Source organism: Esox lucius, chromosome 10, assembly GCF_011004845.1.
Source record: "Esox lucius isolate fEsoLuc1 chromosome 10, fEsoLuc1.pri, whole genome shotgun sequence".
Taxonomy (NCBI): domain Eukaryota; kingdom Metazoa; phylum Chordata; class Actinopteri; order Esociformes; family Esocidae; genus Esox; species Esox lucius.
The window spans coordinates 6908693-6928778 of NC_047578.1; the positions used below are offsets into that span (position 1 = coordinate 6908693).

Below are 20086 nucleotides of genomic sequence, written 5' to 3' on the forward strand. Positions count from 1 at the left end.
GTGTCATTGCTGCTTGATTCATCATTGCTTCATTCTACACATTCTGGTTGATGTGGTGCCTTCATCTCAATGACTCAAAATGTACTGTTGCAATTGATCTCACACAAGAACAGCATGGCAGATTTTGCGCAGATAAAATCAGGGTTGTTTGAAATGTCTCAAAGATGCAATCGGTGTCCCCGGGTTTCTGCATCTGACTTAATAACATAAAACAAGCGTCGGTGACACATGCCCAAAGTAGGCAACAACTTTTGGCTCCCATCTGTGAAACATGTCTGCGACGGCTAAATCAAAGCCACCATGTGTAGTGTCAGCCCAGCATTAAGCTTTATTGTTGTCAGTTCCTCAGCTTCTATTGGTGCCTTAATCACAAGCGTAAGCCATTCTAGACTAACAGTTTACTACTGTCTCACAAGAAGCAGGCTCCCAGCCATTATCAACACAACACCAATATTACCCTGCCATTTTTTTGTGGTCATTTGCATGAAAAGCTAAATGTAACACAATTTGGCGATTTATTTCCAGCGTTGTACCAGATTTGTTTCCACTGCCTGTACGGTGAGCATGTTTCCTCACTAAGTTGTTCTGATAATTGCATACTGTGGGTTGAGAGAATTACTTGAACTTTCCCTAAAAGCTTTTTTTAAATGGCTACATTAAGCTTACCTGGCAGAAGTGTATCATGAGTAAATGTATCATTAGTCATTTGTTATTTGTGTCTATCAGCAGCAGCATCCAAGATCGACTTTCCTCTTTTGCTAGATGCACAATTAAAGGGGTGAAACATTTTAATAAAGAGACAGTTTACAGATTTATTACAGGACAACACATTCATGACTGATGTCGCATCAGAATCCAATTCTGGGGATTCTAAAAACAGCAACAAAAAAAAATAAGGAAAAAGGTAAAACTGCTGAACTGTCCCTTTTGAGGAGAATTGCCTCCAGACAAAAAGAATACGACAAAAATATAAAATAATCTTTAAAAAAGCATACAATTCTGTAAATATTCTAAGATGTTTTATAAGCTGTCCTTCAGCCTTGTTAATAAACCCGAACTTTACACATTATATTGAAATCAAATACAGTGCAGTACTTTTTCTTTTACACCAAGGATGTTACTGGGAAAAGTATCAGGGGAATGGAGAAGATGTATTTTTTTGCGAACAGGTTGGAGACCCCTTAAAGAGTTTCTTGTTACGTTGTTTTGGATCACATTGATATGAGTCCATTCACAACCACTAGTAAAGCTAATGCAAGTGACTAAGCCAGCCGAAGATGATCAGGAATGGAACTTTGACTGAAGGAAAACAAAACTTACTGGGTGATGCTGCAGTACTGAAGTGGAATATTAGGTCTAACATGCAAATAAATGTAATATCCCTTTAAGGTCCAAAACACAGTGCACTCTTACTGGCTACATTAAACATTTACCCTTTAAATAATAAATAAGCTATTAAGCATTCCCTTTATTAAAGTTTTAACTCCTCGTACTCTTTAAATCTCAAACATCTATACTGGGTTCTACGTGGGAGTACAGAAGAGGCATTTTTACTTGGATTCCAGCGCCTTCAGGAACCGATATCTTCCAAATGCAGTTCTGATTGTTGTCGTATGGTTCTGGGTAACCCGGTGACAGGATGGTCCCTCTACGCGCTGTCAGCGCCCCTCCACATGGCACTGAGGGGACAAAGTCAAACAGAGTGGGTCAGCAAACATGTCCCAGAGTGCACACTGTCCACCCGATACCAGAGGAAGACAACATCAGGCAACACGCTCAAGTATGTTGATGTCGCACTGAAGTATGCATACAGTCTTTTAATGTACCCAATCCAAAGACTTGGCGGCGCCTTGTGAAACTAGGCGTGTCCTCGTCAACTGACGGACAGACGCTACGGCCACACAGATTCGCTGTGGAACACTAAAGTTTATGATCAACGTAGGATGAGAACCTGTTCTCCGTATTCCCCTCTGACTAGGCTAGTAGGATCAGTTTTGGTTATAAAACCAATGTGGATCGCTGTGATCATAATATCACTGCTAATCTGAGAGCCTTTCTGAATATGGACAACTGGGTTCCTCAGTTCTGCACACACACATGTAACTGACGATATCTGACATGATGTTGAAGCTTCATACGATCTGACTAACACAGGACGACGGCCTGTTGGAAAGGTGCTAATCACAGATCGTATGAAGACATTCTTTGCAGTGACAGAGAGCAGTTGTAGAAAGAAGAAGGGATGATGAAAAATGATGTAATACCTCACGCTGAGCAATCAACAGAGTCAACTAGGACACCGACCGTGACATAGCTGCGGATTCTTATCAGCCTCATACCCAAACACCAGAACCATCCCAGCAAGGTTCTGTGATCCAATAAAACGTTATTTAGAGAGCGACAATGAAGTGTATAACTCTGCCTCTGGTGAAAAAAGATGTGACTTTTTGCCCATTTTCGCAGAAAGAAAGAAAGGGAAGGTTCAGCAATTTCTCCCTGGATTGTTGAAGGCCTGACAATTATTGTTTTCCAAACCGCACGAGGAGGATGCAGTCAATAGAACAATCCGGTATCTTATGCTGCAGCACAGGTTTTTTTCCTTTCTCCTTTCTACTCAGATGTTCAGATCCAATGGTGATGCTATCTATGAAGGATATGGGCAGATACTAGAGGTCAGCGCCAATCACATTGTTTAAACAACTAGGAGTTTAGATGCCGGGACACTTAGGGCTGCCTAATATGGCGGCATAAATGTCTGTGATGGAGTCAAAGGAGTGAGGGGGAAAGAACAAGAGAGAATGAAAGGGGGTGGGGAAAAGGAGTGCAGAAAGTGTAGAATGAAAAAATGAAAGCAAGCAAAGTCCAATATATCTGTGTCAGACGCTTAAATTATTCAACAAATTCACTTCAGTGCAATTTCAACTCATCCATATTTTACAGATGATAAATAAAATGCAGCCATAGTGCACAGGTAATCATGGAGAAAATCCTATGGCCCATATCTTTCCCAACGGAAAACACGAGTAAAAAACATAAAAAATAAGGAAGAAAATGTGTTGTACAGCAGGCGAAATATGTCCCAAATGGCATACTATATGAGGAACTGTATTGCTGAACCCCACCTATTCAATCACAAATGTAGCCTCATCCATTCTGTGCTCCCTAATGCATTGATGATAAGCCTTCAGTTCCACACCACCAGACATCCTTTATTTAAAGAGGGCCTTGCCATCCACATATCTAGCTTGAGGCCCTTCACCTACACATAGCTAGATAGGGGCGCTTCATTCCAAGGCTGCTGGACACAGGGCCTTCATAGAAAGGGGGAAAGAGCAGGTGAAATCCTGTCTATGAACCACTCTGTCGACCCTGCTTTGTTTTGGATCAGCGCTCCAAATGGGCTAGAGGGGAAAGAACACCCTGCCATGCCGTCTCTGACAGAGAGGAGCAGGGAGCTAAGACATATCAAATGTGCTCCAACACTCTCTCATCAGACAGGCACACACTCTGCCTACCCTAGCAAGGACACAAAATCCACTACTTAAAGGGGTAGCTTGGGATTTTGAGACTCGCGTTTTCCTTCGACTCCAGTGTAGCATTTCATTAGGTTAGAGCAATCACTAGTCCTTGAGAGTCAGCAGCTCTGAATATACAACATTCCACAACATTTATGTGGATTTTTAGTAAATTCATAAATGTTAATGATGACAACTACCAATGAGATGCAATTAACATCCTCATTCACTGACCTTTTCTTTATTCCCATAAGGATGTGGTGTTTAGTAGACAAAACTCTTGGGAGCCAGCGTTATTAATAGCAGCTAGGTAGCTGGCTGTTGCAGTAGCTTGCTAGCTTATTCTCATATCATTATACAGCAACACTGAACGAATCCCGTTGGACTATGAGATAGTAGGTAAAAAATAACAGTTACACACAAAGACATATTTATAGGAGGACAAATTTACTCAGGAGGGGGTCGAGCGCCGAGAGACCACGGCAGGAGGCCGAATCGGTGGAGTCGGTGGACTTGATCAATCAGATCATGGGGTTTATTATGAAAGTATACGTTTAAATACCCTTGTTTAAACCAAGCGTCTTCCAGATTCAAGGACTCAATTGCCACAATAAAACCAAACTGGGCGGAGCGCTTGTTGAAAAAGAGTGCGAGAGATTACTTCCGGCTTTAAGTCTGCACTCATCAAACACTCTCCCTCTGTCTGTCTACCCACCATACTCACCACGCGCTTTAAAGGCTGAACGGACAATGAAAGGGGGAATGTTCGGCCTGTTTCAGTTTCCACGGTAAGCAAGAAAGGTGGAATCCTCACAGCTAAAGCCCTGTCCCGTGTGCACCCTCACGTTCTCAGATTAACGATTTCGCCATGAATTAAGAGGCAGCCCCGGCGTGTTGAGGAGGCCTGGGAGAGGGCCGGTACACCCGGGGGTGTCTCGGATGGAGCCGGTCGTACTGACCAACGCAGGTGGGCAGCGAGTCGTTCCACTGGGCCAGGGTGTCGGGGACGGTCTCGCACCGGATCGCCGTGGACCCGTGCAGCACGTATCCGGGGTTACACTCGAACAGGACCGTGGCGCCCATCGCAAAGTCGTTCCCGATCCGTTTGCCGAAGCGGGGCTCGGGCACCGAACTGCACTGGGTGGCGCTGGTTCTGGGGACAGCTGGGGAGAGAAGAGGAGGTGTCAATACAGAGGGCAGGGGAGGAGCAGTGGGGCGTAAAGCATCATGATGACGTGCCACTAGCTAGCTACAGACGCATCGTCATAAGCTCCACGGGCCAAACCGCGGTCCGAGTCGCTGTGACGTGGACAACCCCCACGGTGCATTGAGGCCGGGAAAAACGGGAGGTGAAGGAGCGTATGAAAACCTCAATACTGATGGCACGCTCGTCAAATACACAAGAACTGTTCGCCAAAAACCTGGGATCCAAAAACCAGAAAAACAGCACAGTGAGTGGTTGGTTAACGCGGCTTCCATGGGTTGAAAAATACTAGCTAGCATTTTAAAAGCTTTGCATGTGTAATGGAGAATCCCGGTGCCGGGAGGCTGTCTTTGGGATCCGTCCAGGAGGTAGGCTTAGGATGTTGGGAGCGATGACGAGACTGGTGCCCTGGAGGGCGATGCTGCTGGCTGTTCATCCCAAACTGGGCCCTATTCCCTACATGGTGGGCTGCCTCGGAGAAGGTACCGCGCAATGCCGGGGGTGCGGTCCCATTTGCAATACATGTGTGCTCCAAGGAAACGTCAAGGGAAGAAAAATGTGGAATGTGTACAATTTGCAAAAGTTCTAAGCAGCTTGATGGTTCTAAGCTTCGGAAGGGTTACACTGTTGAGCAGGGTATTTCTGTGTCTCTGCTGGGGCTGAACAGACAGGCTTTGGGCAAGGCAGGCCGTCAACGATAGCTGGCTGACAGAAAAATACTAAGGTGCCACTCTGGCATCGGCGCCCACCTGGTGACTGTATGTACTTCATAGAAACGCAGATTTTTAAATGTCAGACATCTAAAAATATGTGTATTTCACATACACAACACTCAAGGGCATTCTGTTGGAAAATATCAGTAGAGCTTACTCAAAGTCAGTTGCACATTTCAGATGTTTTATTTCATGTGGGAGCTTGTCTTAACACGTGACTTTTGCTAAATATGAAGTAATTAGAGGGTTACTGTGAATATGTGGGGCCTGAGACCCTTCACTGAAAACACAACTAAATAAAATAAACACATGTGACTTCTGGCTTGACAGGTGTTGGACGTAAACAATGTGTCCTAATACACACACACCTGTTTCAAATGGTGCCCCTACCATTTACACACTTGATTGACACAATCAACCTGCCATCAAGTCTTTGATTTGAATCAGGTGCGTGAGTGTTTGGACAAAAACAAAAAACGTGCACCCATTTGGGTCCCCAGGACCAGGATTAAGAAACACAGGATTAAGAAACACAGGATTAAGAAACACAGGATTAAGAAACTAGCTCATATAAATATATATTCAAAAGTAGCCACGTAAGTGTGTCCATACTCAAACGTATGGACACACTTACCCATCCATTGATCAGTAAGTGTCTAAACTCTTGACTGGTATCGTATATATATATACATCCACTGGGTGCTTCGATTGGCTAATAGCCATGGTATATGAGATCGTATTCCACAGGTATGACATTACATCAGTCCATACTGTTCTAAATCCGTTAGTATCCAGTATACAACTACATTAAGTCATCTGTGGGTTTTTTGGTATATTGCATTTACACCACAGTTAAAAGCTGTGTCCAGGCACTCCACGATGCACCTAACACCAGCTCTTGGCTGTGGTGTATTGACGATATACCACGCCCCGGTGTGCCTTATTGCTTAAGCACATATATAATCCATGGAATACCAACCTTGGTAGACAAAGTGAAAGCCCTTCGCCGTCTCTGGGCCAACGGTTGTGAACTTTATGGTGATTTGGTTGCCGGTGCTCAAGGGCAAAGACTCTCCTGTTGAAAGAAACAAGGATTTTCAAAGATCAAATCAAACACAACCGATGACACCACAAACAAACATTTTCACACAATGAAACGGAGGCTATTTCTTTGACTGCCCGGACCCAGTTAAAGATCATTGTGCCGCGGAGTCCACCGGATGAATCATTTTGATCTCTCATCTGCCTTGGTCTAACTCGCCACGCTGAACTAATCAGCTGCTAGTTCAATGTAACATGAGAGCCGGGCAGTAGGAGACAACAAGGGCTTTGCTTTGATAGATGGTGTCTTATTGATTGCCAACGGAACCCCTTTCATCTGTCCTGTTATTTGGTCTTCTTCTCCCTGAGTGCCACAGGGGAAATGTACAGCCTTGTATCAACACTTACCTCTTTGTCAAAAGCTTCTTTTAAAGTGTTGCATACCCAGGAACATATAATTTTCCCTCCGTCAAGTATACTCACACACACACACACACACACGCACATGCGCACACGCACACAGCTCAGCATGATTGAATGTTTGGACACCAGGGAAAAGATATTGAAGATTACAATAAGTAGAGATAAATGTGTGGGAAACGTAGTCAGGTGTAGTGTGTGTTAGCATTATAATGATGAATCTGGTACTATGTTCTATCATGTGTGTAGCTGTTGAGTCTCACGGATAATTTCAGATGGTCTTTTAATAGAAAGTGAGTGCGGTGTACTGGGGTTTGCCCCAGAGTGATGCGGAAGACCGGCGTGATGCTGAATAATAACGTTGGATGTGTGACTAATGCTTGGCTAAATATCTATATTTATTTATAAAGCGGAGGGTTTGAATCCTGAATGCTGATTGGCTGACAGCCATGCTATATGAGACCTTATTAACCGGGTGTTTTGAATTCTGATTGCTGATTGGCTGATAGCCTTGGTATATGAGTCTGTATACCACAGCTAAGAGCGGTGTCTAGGCACTCTGTGATTTCTTGTGCTTAAGAACAGCTCTTAGCAATGGTATCTACCATATATATACCACATATGTATATCAAAGAAAGTAATATATATATATACATATATACAGTGGAGAGAACAAGTATTTGATACACTGCCGATTTTGCAGGTTTTCCCACTTAAAGCTTGTAGAAGTCTGTAATTTTTATCATAGGTACTCTTCAATTGTGAGTGACGGAATCTAAAACAAAAATCCAGAAAATGACATTGTATGATTTCTAAGTAATTAATTTGCATTTTATTGCATGACATAAGTATTTGATACATCAGAAAAGCAGAACTTAATATTTGGTACAGAAACCTTTGTTAGCATTTACAGAGATCATACATTTCCTGTAGTTCTTGACCAGGTTTGCACACACTGCAGCAGGGATTTTGGCCCACTCATCCATACGGACCTTCTCCAGATCCTTCAGGTTTCGGGGCTGCGCTGGGCAATACAGACTTTCAGCTCCCTCCAACGATTTTCTATTGGGTTCAGGTCTGGAGACTGTCTAGGCCACTCCAAGACCTTGAGATGCTTTTTACGGAGCCACTCCTGGCTGTGTGTTTCAGGTCGTTGTCATGATGGAAGACTCAGTGACAACCCATCTTCCATGCTCTTACTGAGGGAAGGAGGTTGTTGGCCAAGATTTCGCGATATATGGCCCCATCCATCCTCCCCTCAATACGGTGCATTCGTTCTTTCCCCTTTGCAGAAAAGCATCCCCAAAGAATGATGTTTCCACCTCCATGCTTCACGGTTGGGATGGTGTTCTTGGGGTTGTACTCATCCTTCTTCTTCCTCCAAACACGGCAAGTGGAATTTAGACCAAAAAGCTCTATTTTTGTCTCATCAGACCACATGACCTTCTCCCATTCCTCCTCTGGATCATCCAGATTGTCATTGGCAAACTTCATATGGGCCTGGACATGCGCTGGCTTGAGCAGGGGGACCTTGTGTTCGCTGCAGGATTTTAATCCATGACGGCATAGTGTGTTACTAATGGTTTTCTTTGAGACTGTGGTCCCAGCTCTATTCAGGTCATTGATCAGGTCCTGCCGTGTAGTTCTGGGCTGATCCCTCACCTTCCTCATGATCATTGATGCCCCACGAGGTGAGATCTTGCATGGAGCCCCAGACCGAGGGAGATTGACCGTCATCTTGAACTTATTCCATTTTCTAATAATTGCGCCAACAGTTGTTGGCTTCTCACCAATCTGCTTGCCTATTGTCCTGTAGCCCATCCCAGCCTTGTGCAGGTCTACAATTTTATCCCTGATGTCCTTACACAGCTCTCTGGTCTTGACCATTGTGGAGAGGTTGGAATCTGTTTGATTGAGTGTGTGGACAGGTGTCTTTTATACAGGTAACGAGTTTAAACAGGTGCAGTTAACACAGGTAATGAGTGGAGAACAGGAGGGCTTCTTAAAGAAAAACAAACAGGTCTGTGAGGGCTGGAATTCTTACTGGTTTGTAGGTGATCAAATACTTATGTCATGCAATAAAATGCAAATTAATTATTTAAAAATCATACAATGTACATACATGTACATACAATACAATTTTTTGGCCAGAGAACTGTTGAAGTGTACCTATGATATATATATACACACACAAATATATATATTTTTTACAAACTCTTCTTTTTTATTACAAAGAGCCTAATCCCTCAACAGTAACAGCAGTGACAAGAGGACCAAAACAGCATTTAGTTAAAGTGCTGAATTCTGACGTGTCTGTTGCTGTGTTATTATGTGTCTGTCGTCGTGTTGTGTTGCTTGACCTTTGCCGTACCTGAGTGGGAGCCAGAGAGGGAAGACAGGAGTGGAGACTGCTGTGTCGGCCCGTCATAAATGTCTACCACATCGTTCAGTGACGTCTGGAACAGAACAAACTGTCCAAACAGAACTGGAAGAGAAGAGAGGCAGGACGATTAGAGGGACATTGATCCGTGAAACTAATTAAAATGTTAACAATCAAGCTAACGCCATCACATGACTGTGACTCATAATTTTGCACCAAACCATCAAAATAGAAAACACAACCATTACAGGTTGTCACAGGTATTCTGCTGAATCAGGTGGGCAGTCAGAAAAATGCATGAGAGATATTGTTGCATAATGATGGTTTTGTCTAAGGCGATGAGCGCGTTGAGATTTAAAACATTTGAATTATTTATTTTTTTACATTGGGCTAATAACATCACAAAAGTACATCATTATTCTTCATTACAACAGCAGCAAGCTTAAAAACTGGAGAAAGGCCTCCCTGAGGTACCAGCACTCTGTGTTTATTTAAATCTTTTAATTGGAAACCTCTCAGAGACTTTGTGTTGTCTTTGAGCTGAGCTCCAATACGCTGGTGCACATTGTGGGCAAATCTCCCCTGTACTCGGCAATATACAAGTATCCTCATTTACCGTCCCTAACTGCTTTGATTGCGCCATTGTAGAAGCAGACAAACTCATTACCCGTCCAAATCATTAGCATTACAAAACTGTACTTGCGCTTGCCCTTAATTGTAACGAAATGACAATTTGCTGGTGAGACAACCTCAGAAGGAACACTTTTGTAAATAACTGAGGCAGAGTTAGTTCTTTAACTTTATATTCTGCCTGGCCATAATTAACTGGAAATTTCAGTAACTTTTCCAAAAAGCCAATTTCTCCAGATACCCAGTTTGGGAGAACCACCACGACGACAAGAATGTGTTGATCCAATGCACTTCAATCAAACCTTTGAAAGGTTATCAATCGATTTATCACCTAGTTATCGCTAGATTATACATGAGATTAGGTTAAAGACTAATCGCGCTCAGTTTTCCCATCATGCTTTGCTAACAGTCGATTAGGAAGTAAGTGAAAGAGCGCTAATGAATCAACAGTGGCCAATGGGCAAACAGAGTTCCACACAGTGTGCTTATAGGATAGCTGTGTGGTAAACGTGCCTGGAGCTTCTGTGGTTAGGGGCCCACATGGGACAGAGCCATTATGCCACAATGATATCCCAGTAGTAATTACCCAATAATAAAATAATGTGGAATACTTATCATTTTAAAATTTACAGAGGAACAAAGATGATATCCCACCCCCACAAAACAATATGTTATGTCCAGTTGTTGGTATCGTAGGGACATTCATATTCTTGGAGGGCTGGATGCGGGTGCGAGATTCATTCATGAATATTCATGATCAAGGTAGAATGTGCACAAATATAGAAGTGTTTGGGATCCTTGTGGTGTCATTCAGAACAAGAGTGACTCCATAACTACAGTCCTACTGTAGACACAAATGCACACATATTTGGCATGTACAAACAAGGCCATTACTGATGGGCCTCTCTTCATTCTCTACTGAAGAGTGCTGTGTCCCAAACGCCCAAATGATTTCCTATATCCTGTAATGCATTACGTCTCACAGGTGCCGGATGGGTTCTGGCAATAACCAGCGCCCTTCATAGGGAACAGGCTGTGGTTTGGGACTGGGAATGTTTTTCCCTAGGTTCTAGGACTCACTCTGTTCCACATTCTCATGACAATGACAATTAAAAAGGAAGTAGAGAAGCAGAGAAGACATTCAAGGATCATCTGTCTCTGTATCCACAGAACATCATCTGATTAACACATTCCTTAACACATGCTGAGAAACACTGTAACTATCAAAGCAACACCTCTGTATTGTAACCACGCATAATTAAAAATATAGGCGATAAGCATAATAGCCTACAATCCAGATTGAATTCCATTGTTTGGCCCTGTGTATCTTAATTGGAAAGCTTGGAGCATGCAAGGCCACAGTTGTGGGTTAGATTCCCGTGGGGGGGCCAGTACAGAAATGTACGCACTCACTACTGCGAGTCGGCCTGGCTAAGAGCGTTAGCTAAACGACTAAGATGTAAAATAGTGTTTGGGGAGAATCCAATTTCGAATGGTGTGGGGAAAACTCCATAAGCACTGCATTAAGATTTTAGTACTTCTCTTGTTATTGTCTCTCACAGAGGGAAATTCCACCCGACTCATACAACTGGCAACCTCGTTCCCCCCACTGCAAAAACTGGGCCCAAGTAAGGGGAACGGGCTAAAAGCTTTGCCGGGGGAATGTGCTTTGTTGAACGGAACAGAGAGAAGAGAGCCGAGGAGCCATGTGCAATGCTGAACGCTGTTACTGCTTCAACTGTTTCAGGAGTTTCCTGGCAGGGCAGCGGAGCAGTTCTCTGGCAGGCAGATCATGGAGCATTTAAAAGCTACGGGGAGGCAAGTTGGGAGGCTGACATTATCTACAGGCATTTTCGGGGAGAGCTGGTAGAAAAGAAACACAGGGCAAAAGTAACACAGCCATTTTCTCAGATAATAACAGAAGCACTCAGAGTGTTTTTCTAATGCAGAGGACGGCCTTTCCACAAGCCCTGTCATGTGTTACTATATTTTGCTTGTTAAATTGTTATTTTCAGTACAATAGTAAAACCTCATTTTCTTAACCCATTAGGTGACTAACTGACAGCAAATATTTCCAACATAATGCTAGTTTGTCCTGGAATAAAGGGTTGGGTTTGGCACTGACCCTTTTCTCATCTGGTTAACATTTTTTACAATAATATCTAAACTTTCACAAGTGACTGACTGCATAAAATAACATTTAACGTATTTTAACATTTAACAATATGCTTAAATTGACAGGTTTCTAGTACAGGTTTACATGTACATTCCCATATAACAGACTGCTAGGGGTCTGTCTTTCATTCACGTTCAACCGCATGACTCACAAACACACCATTAGAGCCTCCAGAGCTTAGGGCCCACCGGCAGAGCAACACAAACATCCCAAAATTGTTATGTGGCGCACACTCCTTGTGACCTGGGTCCATGGGAACTCCCCTAAGTCTTTGGTCAAAAGTACTACCTAGGGGGCAGGGTGTCATGAAGGGCACGGCCCTAAACACCGGGCTCAGCACTATTTTAGGAAGTCGTTCGACGAACAGAACTGCGCCGCACGAGATTGCCCTTTCACAACCACGTCTCGCTCACTTAACACCTTCTGACAGATGCTTACGAGGTTATATGGAAATGAAACCGATGATTAATTCCCATTCCCCACCTTCTTTTTCAGCACTTCCAAGTTTTCTCTGCAAAAGAAAAGACCTTGCTGTTCATTCTTTTTTTCCTGTTTTGTTCTCCACAACACATCTCATTCCATCCGGTTTTTTAAGGGACAAAGGGATGGAGGGAAGTGAAACAGAGAGCGGGAGAGAGAGCGGGAGAAACACTTTTTAGGGCCTCTTGCTAAAATGGTATGACATCGGTACTCTCTACAACATCTACGATATTGTTTATCGTAGGTGGGGAAATAGTCTCCATACAGTATGACGAGAAAACCTCCCACATGGGAGTGTTTCAGTCCTTTGACAGGTGAATGCTGTCGTCTCTGACTAGACAAACGTTGCATATTGATTTGAGCTGTGCACACACACATTTACTGTATGCACTCATGTTATTTATTGAAATGCAGAACAGAAGAAATAGGGACAATAAGTACAATATCTGATAGCATACAGCGTACATTTACCATCTGCAAGATGCAAAGCCTAAACATGTCAAGTCAAGGTTGAGATGAAAGTTAACATCTTTGACTGAATTAATTCTATTCAAATGCAAACACAATCACAGCTTTCCCAGGTGCAACATTGAATCAAAGGTTGACACTGACATAATGTGAACAATAGCCTTCGTGGCTTCCCTTCAAATTTCTTTCAACATCTGTAGTGCAAACTAAACACAATACAGACTTGGCAAAATGCTCAGAATGCAAGCATAAAACATGGAATATATATTACTGCAATATAAATGCTTTGGCTTAATGCGATTCACTCCTCAAAAACCTTGAGGTGGGAGGGAGAGGGCGTTCTCTGAACGGACTAGAATCTCGTTCACTGCAGAATTCATGAGATCAGTGGAAAGGAAAGGTTAAAAAATGTGATATAATAATATTCAGGCAAGGGTCTTGGACCTTAAAGATGTCTAATATTTAAAATAGTTCATTATACAGGCCCTGCGTTGGTGTACTGAGCCTCAGAAGAGTTGAATGGTATCAGGAAAAAACCACCCTGGGGTGGGTCCATGCTGCCGCTGGCTAGCCCTCTGGTGTGTTGGCTGTAGAGATGGAGAGTTGTACACACACACACACACACACACACAGACACACACACACAGACACACACACACAACCATGGCTGTGGTACAACCGCCCCTTGCCAACCAACATGTTTACCAGTCAGGTCAAACAAAAACACAAATAACACACACGCACGCACGCACACACACACACACACACACACACAGCCTGTACGCCAATGTGGTGGTCACACAGCATGTTTACTCATTCAGGACGACTGAGCCCCCAATCTGATTTCTACGGCGATAACGTGTCAGTCACGCCCCCAAGCATTGGCACGGTGACGCAAGCCGGGTGACGGGAAAGGGCGGGGCCTCCCAACGGGCGGGCTGTCCCCTACAGAATGCGCTGCGTTAGACCAGAGCCACACGGCACCTGCTCAGAAGGAGTGGGGACAGGGCGCATTTAGGACGTGTCTGTTTGTCGCCCCGTTCGGCGAGCCCCAATTTGAGTCAGAGCACGGAGCGGTCACATGATTGGACGGGAGTGTTGACACAGTGCTGAAATCCCTCCCCTAGTGAACACCTCTACAACAGGGGAGGGGAGAGAGATGGGGGAGATCAACCAGGGAGGCACCGGCCAGGGAGAGTGTGGGAGATTGTGAAATAGAGAGAGTGAGAGACCAAGAATGGAGAGAGCGAGAGAAAAATTTTATGACAGGAGAGAAAAAGGGGAGAAAGAGCGAGAGAAGGAGGGTATGAAATTGATCCAGACTCCTTTCACACTAAGCTATTGAGCAGTGTGATCATCCACTAGGGCAAGCCTTTCTCTCCTCTTTCCTTCTCCAGCACTCTGTTGCTCGAGCTGTTTCCATGACGATGCCAACTTGGTACGTTTCAGAACAACCGGTGGGTGACTGGGCCACACCAGCCACCCAACATGCAACCCTAGGCCCACATTTACATTGTACCCCAAAACACACACACACACACACACACACAAATGCACTTTGCCTTAGGCTGCTAATTTCCAACAGAAATGTTGTCTATACACATGCACAAGGATTACCCATTGAATACCAACACAGACAGCGCCTAAGGACATTCCTTCCGAACAAATACGGGGGGAAAAAACCCTGAACAATATGAATATTTCAATCATTCATTCAGTTGAATGTAGATACACGGGTAAATGGACAGGCATTCCACAGTGAAACACATTCCAGAGACCTATTTTGGTATTACAGGCTTGTGAGTTGCGGCTTTTTCACAAACGGGTCCAACCTGAAAATGTGTTCTCCAGCCCTGAGCTCAGTGAGCCCCAGTGGGAACAAAGTAATCCCGAGATCCAGCTGCAGCAGAGCCACGGCCTCTACTCCGGGGCACTCTTATGGGGCCCATTGGCACAGGAGCTCCCTGGGCTGGAGCAGCCTTAGGCTAGAGCCAGCATCAGGCAAGGCCCAGGTCCCAGCCTACACAGCCTGCAAATCATCCCTCCCCTCAAGGCCTCCATGGCTAAAAGACAAATCAGTCCTTCTTTGTCGACACAGGACAGCTCAGGGCTTGAGGAATTCACAGGGAATGTTTTTGTGTTTGATACACACACAAATACACACCCAACTGTCATTATAAGAAATAGTTGTGTTGTGACATCCAAATAAGGGTTATTGTGCAAAAAAATATATTTGCAGTATATCTCCAACCTTGAGTATCAAAGCCAATGTGTTGTGGCCCAACCCCATGGTTTCTGGGACCAGTCAGAATGGCTTGATCATGCTGGCATTCTAGAAATCGTATTGGAGGTGCTACGGTATTGAAGTGTTGAAGAATCACGTTTCACTGTAGCATGTAGTTAGTGTATCCTGGCAACCAAACACCCCTAGGACAGGTGTGTGACCCTCTTCCCAAAGAGGCACCGCGTGGCCAGAATTTAATTCAACCCACCTGGTGTGCTAGATTTTGTCAATCACTGAACTGACTAACAATGCTAATTAATCTGTTGAGTGATTGACTAAATTCAACACACCTGGTCTTCAGGTGGGTTCAGTTCAATTATTTTCACCCAGAGGCACCCCAGGAACAGGTCCGTCCATCCCCCCCGCAGATGAAAACTCCCCAGACAGTCCTACAAGACCCTTTCTACCCTGGGAGGAACTAAAGGAGATGCTGCGATTATCCAAAACCGATGCCGTTTTCGTGACGCAGTAATAGGCGTCACCTGGATATTTGCATCCCCCAATTGGAGGTAGATGTCCGGTCTCGTGTAGAAGACCTCCAATAACGTGATATTGGTGGCGTGGAACAGCACCAACCAACAGTGGAAAAGTGTCTGTTGGTTGTTGGGTTGTCGCAGCTATGTTAGGGCGAATGCATTAACTTACGGCGATAAGTGTGTCAGCTAAATTATTAAAATGTGAAAAGAAAATATGAAGGAATTGTTCCCCCGAGTTACCAATTACTTCACGTTGCTACATGAAAGGTACGCTTAATAAAGTTTACTTAACTAAAGTTGCTTTGAATGGTAGTTTACAGGTAACCTCCGTAAAAAATAATAATGTCTAAAACTGACCAATTGCAAGTTCTGACCAGTTTGTAGCTGTGTTTCAATGAGAATCAGGCATATGTGATGCCCAGGTTAAATTTTTTCCACAAAGAGTACTGTGTATTTCCAACAACACAGCACAATAATAACTACTGAAAAGAATACCTTGATTTTACTTAGGTTCTTGTACCATGGAGCTAGTCTGGAAGATGTAGTTACATTTCAAGGTGATAGACATATAGTAAACACACAAACAGCTTGTAGACGATATGAAATATCAGGGTACCAATCTCGGGAACAATATGGTATTTGCGGTTTAGATTACATGCTCCTAGTACGTTACATTTCCGGGCTTCAAAATGGTAGACTCAAGTTAGCAGAAACAAAGGGTGCTGCTTGGAAAATGTGACAGTGTAATAAAGAAGGCCCACTTCAAAGTGAAAGCAGTAAGAGTATGCGGGTTTGGAAACGTGGCCATCACCCACTCCATGTTCCTTAAGAGCTGTGTGGTGTTTGGGCAGTGCGTGATCTCACTCAGTGATCTAACATGGATAGACCACGGCCTGGCCCGCTTCGTGTTCCCGTTTCAATAATTGATCAATCTTCACCAAAGAACATTGTGTCCCGTGTGGTCGTGTTAGAAGAAATATTACCATTGTAGTGTTCTATCAGCCATGTACTTTAAGTGGTTTAGTGAGTTAGTGTGATTGTCTCAGGGAGGGGGGAGGAAGGTGGGGGAGGGGGAGAGAGGAAACAAGAGAGAGAGAAAGATGTAGAGAGAAACAGAGAGAGGGAGAGGGGGAAAGTAGAAAGAGTGAGAAAAGGAGAGAGAGAAGGAGAAAGGGAAACTCAAAGAATAAGAGAGAATGAGAGGAAAATAAATAAAAAGAGAGACAGTGAGAGAGAGACAGAGCGAGAGAGGCAGAGAGAGAGAGAGAGACAGAGCACCGCATGTTCTCTTTCCACCACATGGTGGTGGCAGAAGAATCAGGATACACGGGCAGGACAACACAGAGAGACAGAGTGACAGATTAACACGACGCTAGAAGAAACGATAGAAGCAAATACAGCAGATGATCTAATGTAGAAACAGGACAAAAATAACAACGCCCTAACTCAGTGTGGATCCAAATGGACAGCCAGCCTTTCATAAACACACACTACATTAATGTTCAGTGCATCTCCCACCCCCGTCCTCCCTCCCTCCCCCCCGGATTTGGAGCCTGCCGCACGGCTGTCTGTTCTCTCTCACACACACACTCCCCACTGCCTCTCTCACCACCCCCCCACACTTCTCTCTGCAGGAAGCTGTCATCGCTTGGCGTGTTCCTCCCTCCATCATCCCCAGCGGAGGAGGAGCTGGCCTCGAGGGCCTCCGCAGTGTCAACAGCACTCTAAGTCTGGTATACAGGGGTCCTGGCCAGGCCTGTGAGCTGCCGAATCCAGCTCAGATCACCAGACAGAGGGGACAGCCGTGTTGCTTCCAAGGCCTCGTCTGGCCCGTCAGCCTCCTCGGCCTCAGGCCGTCTCCCAAACGCCACGATACCCTCTACAGTGCCCTACTTTAGACCAGTGGTCCTTGGTCACTGGTCCGAAGTAGTGCACTGTGAAATAAATAGGGTGCCATCGGAAGCATGTCGGTTGCTTAGTAATTAGATATAGACAAAAGCAACTCATGTTAGCCCGTCTGGATGCTTGAATAGAAGCTGGCGTATAGGCAAGAGGGAGCACTAAATGAGGATTCAACATGGCTATGTCAACTGAGTTTTTTTGGGGGGGATCCAAAAAGTCTGTGCCAGCATTGAAATACAGTAGAACACTCATCTCCTGATATTAATTATTAATCACATGAATCATTTATGACCCAAGACTCAGGCCACATGTATTTCATTTTAACTCTTTCAGTCTCGCGCTGTAATGACATCACTTGAAAACCTCTGAATATGGTCAAGAGTCATAAGTCTCTTCCCACATGACAATTAGATATAATTACTTTAGATAAAATTCCACAGTGGAAAGCCACCACATTAAAGCTGAACATCTTATCATGCTCTTAGAGCATTCACCTATCCACCGACTTTTCATGCTCTTAGAGCATTCACCTATCCACCGACTTATCATGCTCTTAGAGCATTCACCTGTCCACCGACTTATCATGCTCTTAGAGCATTCACCTGTCCATTGACTTATCATGCTCTTAGAGCATTCACCTATCCACCGACTTATCGTGCGCTTGATCCTTCACCTCTCCATTAACATTTCATCCTCTTAGAGCCTTCGCCTCTACACCGTCATGTTCTTAGAGCCTTCATCTATCCGCTGGCTTTAATGCTCTAGAGCCTACACCACTGCCTTATCATGCTCTCTGTCATCCAGATGCATGCAGGGAAATCACATGAGGCTCTGTTACAATTGATTGGGTATTTCTGCTCCAGTCTTTCACAGCTTTTTCCAGTCTATATGGACTTACATTGGAGGGAGGTTGCAGGGCTCCCTGCTGTCTAAGTCATAGACTGTTCATATACTACTGGGTGTCATAGACTGTTCATATACTACTGGGTGCCATAGACTGTTCATATACTACTGGGTGTCATAGACTGTTCTCTATACTACTGGCTGCCACAGACTGTTCATATACTACTGGCTGTCACAGACTGTTCATATACTACTGGCTGTCACAGACTGTTCATATACTACTGGCTGTCACAGACTGTTCATATACTACTGGCTGTCACAGACTGTTCATCTACTAATGGGTGTCATAGACTGTTCTCTATGCTACTGGCTGTCACAGACTGTTCATCTACTAATGGGTGTCATAGACTGTTCATATACTACTGGGTGTCATAGACTGTTCTCTATGCTACTGGGTGTCATAGACTGTTCATATACTACTGGGTGTCATAGACTGTTCTCTATACTACTGGCTGCCACAGACTGTTCATATACTACTGGCTGTCACAGACTGTTCATATACTACTGGGTGTCATAGACTGTTCATATACTACTGGCTGTCACAGACTGTTCATATACTAATGGGTGTCATAGACTGTTCATATACTACTGGGTGTCATAGACTGTTCATATACTACTGGGTGTCATAGACTGTTCTCTATACTACTGGCTGCCACAGACTGTTCATATACTACTGGCTGTCACAGACTGTTCATATACTACTGGCTGTCACAGACTGTTCATATACTACTGGCTGTCACAGACTGTTCATCTACTAATGGGTGTCATAGACTGTTCTCTATGCTACTGGCTGTCACAGACTGTTCATCTACTAATGGGTGTCATAGACTGTTCATATACTACTGGGTGTCATAGACTGTTCTCTATGCTACTGGGTGTCATAGACTGTTCATATACTACTGGGTGTCATAGACTGTTCTCTATACTACTGGCTGCCACAGACTGTTCATATACTACTGGCTGTCACAGACTGTTCATATACTACTGGGTGTCATAGACTGTTCATATACTACTGGCTGTCACAGACTGTTCATATACTAATGGGTGTCATAGACTGTTCATATACTACTGGGTGTCATAGACTGTTCATATACTACTGGGTGTCATAGACTGTTCTCTATACTACTGGCTGCCACAGACTGTTCATATACTACTGGCTGTCACAGACTGTTCATATACTACTGGCTGTCACAGACTGTTCATATACTACTGGGTGTCATAGACTGTTCTCTATACTACTGGGTGTCATAGACTGTTCATATACTACTGGGTGTCATAGACTGTTCATATACTACTGGCTGTCACAGACTGTTCATATATTAATGGGTGTCATAGACTGTTCATATACTACAGGGTGTCATTGACTGTTTACTACACTAGTGCGTCTCATAACCTGGTTACTACACTACTGCGTCTCAAACTGTTCTCTACGCGGAAAGAAAACTGGGCAATAGGAAGAATTTGCCCAAATAGGTTGAGTGGAAATTGAAATCC

The 20086-nt window shown here is 44.1% G+C and overlaps 1 protein-coding gene across 5 annotated transcripts in view; it reads right to left on the reverse strand.

Annotated features, from left to right (window-relative positions):
• csmd3b (CUB and Sushi multiple domains 3b) overlaps nt 1-20086 on the reverse strand; it is a 418091-nt gene that overhangs the window by 99766 nt on the left and 298239 nt on the right. For all 5 annotated transcript variants that reach the window (XM_034294760.1, XM_034294758.1, XM_034294759.1 and 2 more), the window contains 4 exons: nt 9265-9378; nt 6412-6507; nt 4475-4678; nt 1555-1679 (listed from right to left, as the gene is read on the reverse strand). In XM_034294760.1, the coding sequence (XP_034150651.1) occupies nt 1555-1679; nt 4475-4678; nt 6412-6507; nt 9265-9378 (539 nt within the window). The remainder of the gene's footprint in view (nt 1-1554; nt 1680-4474; nt 4679-6411; nt 6508-9264; nt 9379-20086) is intronic.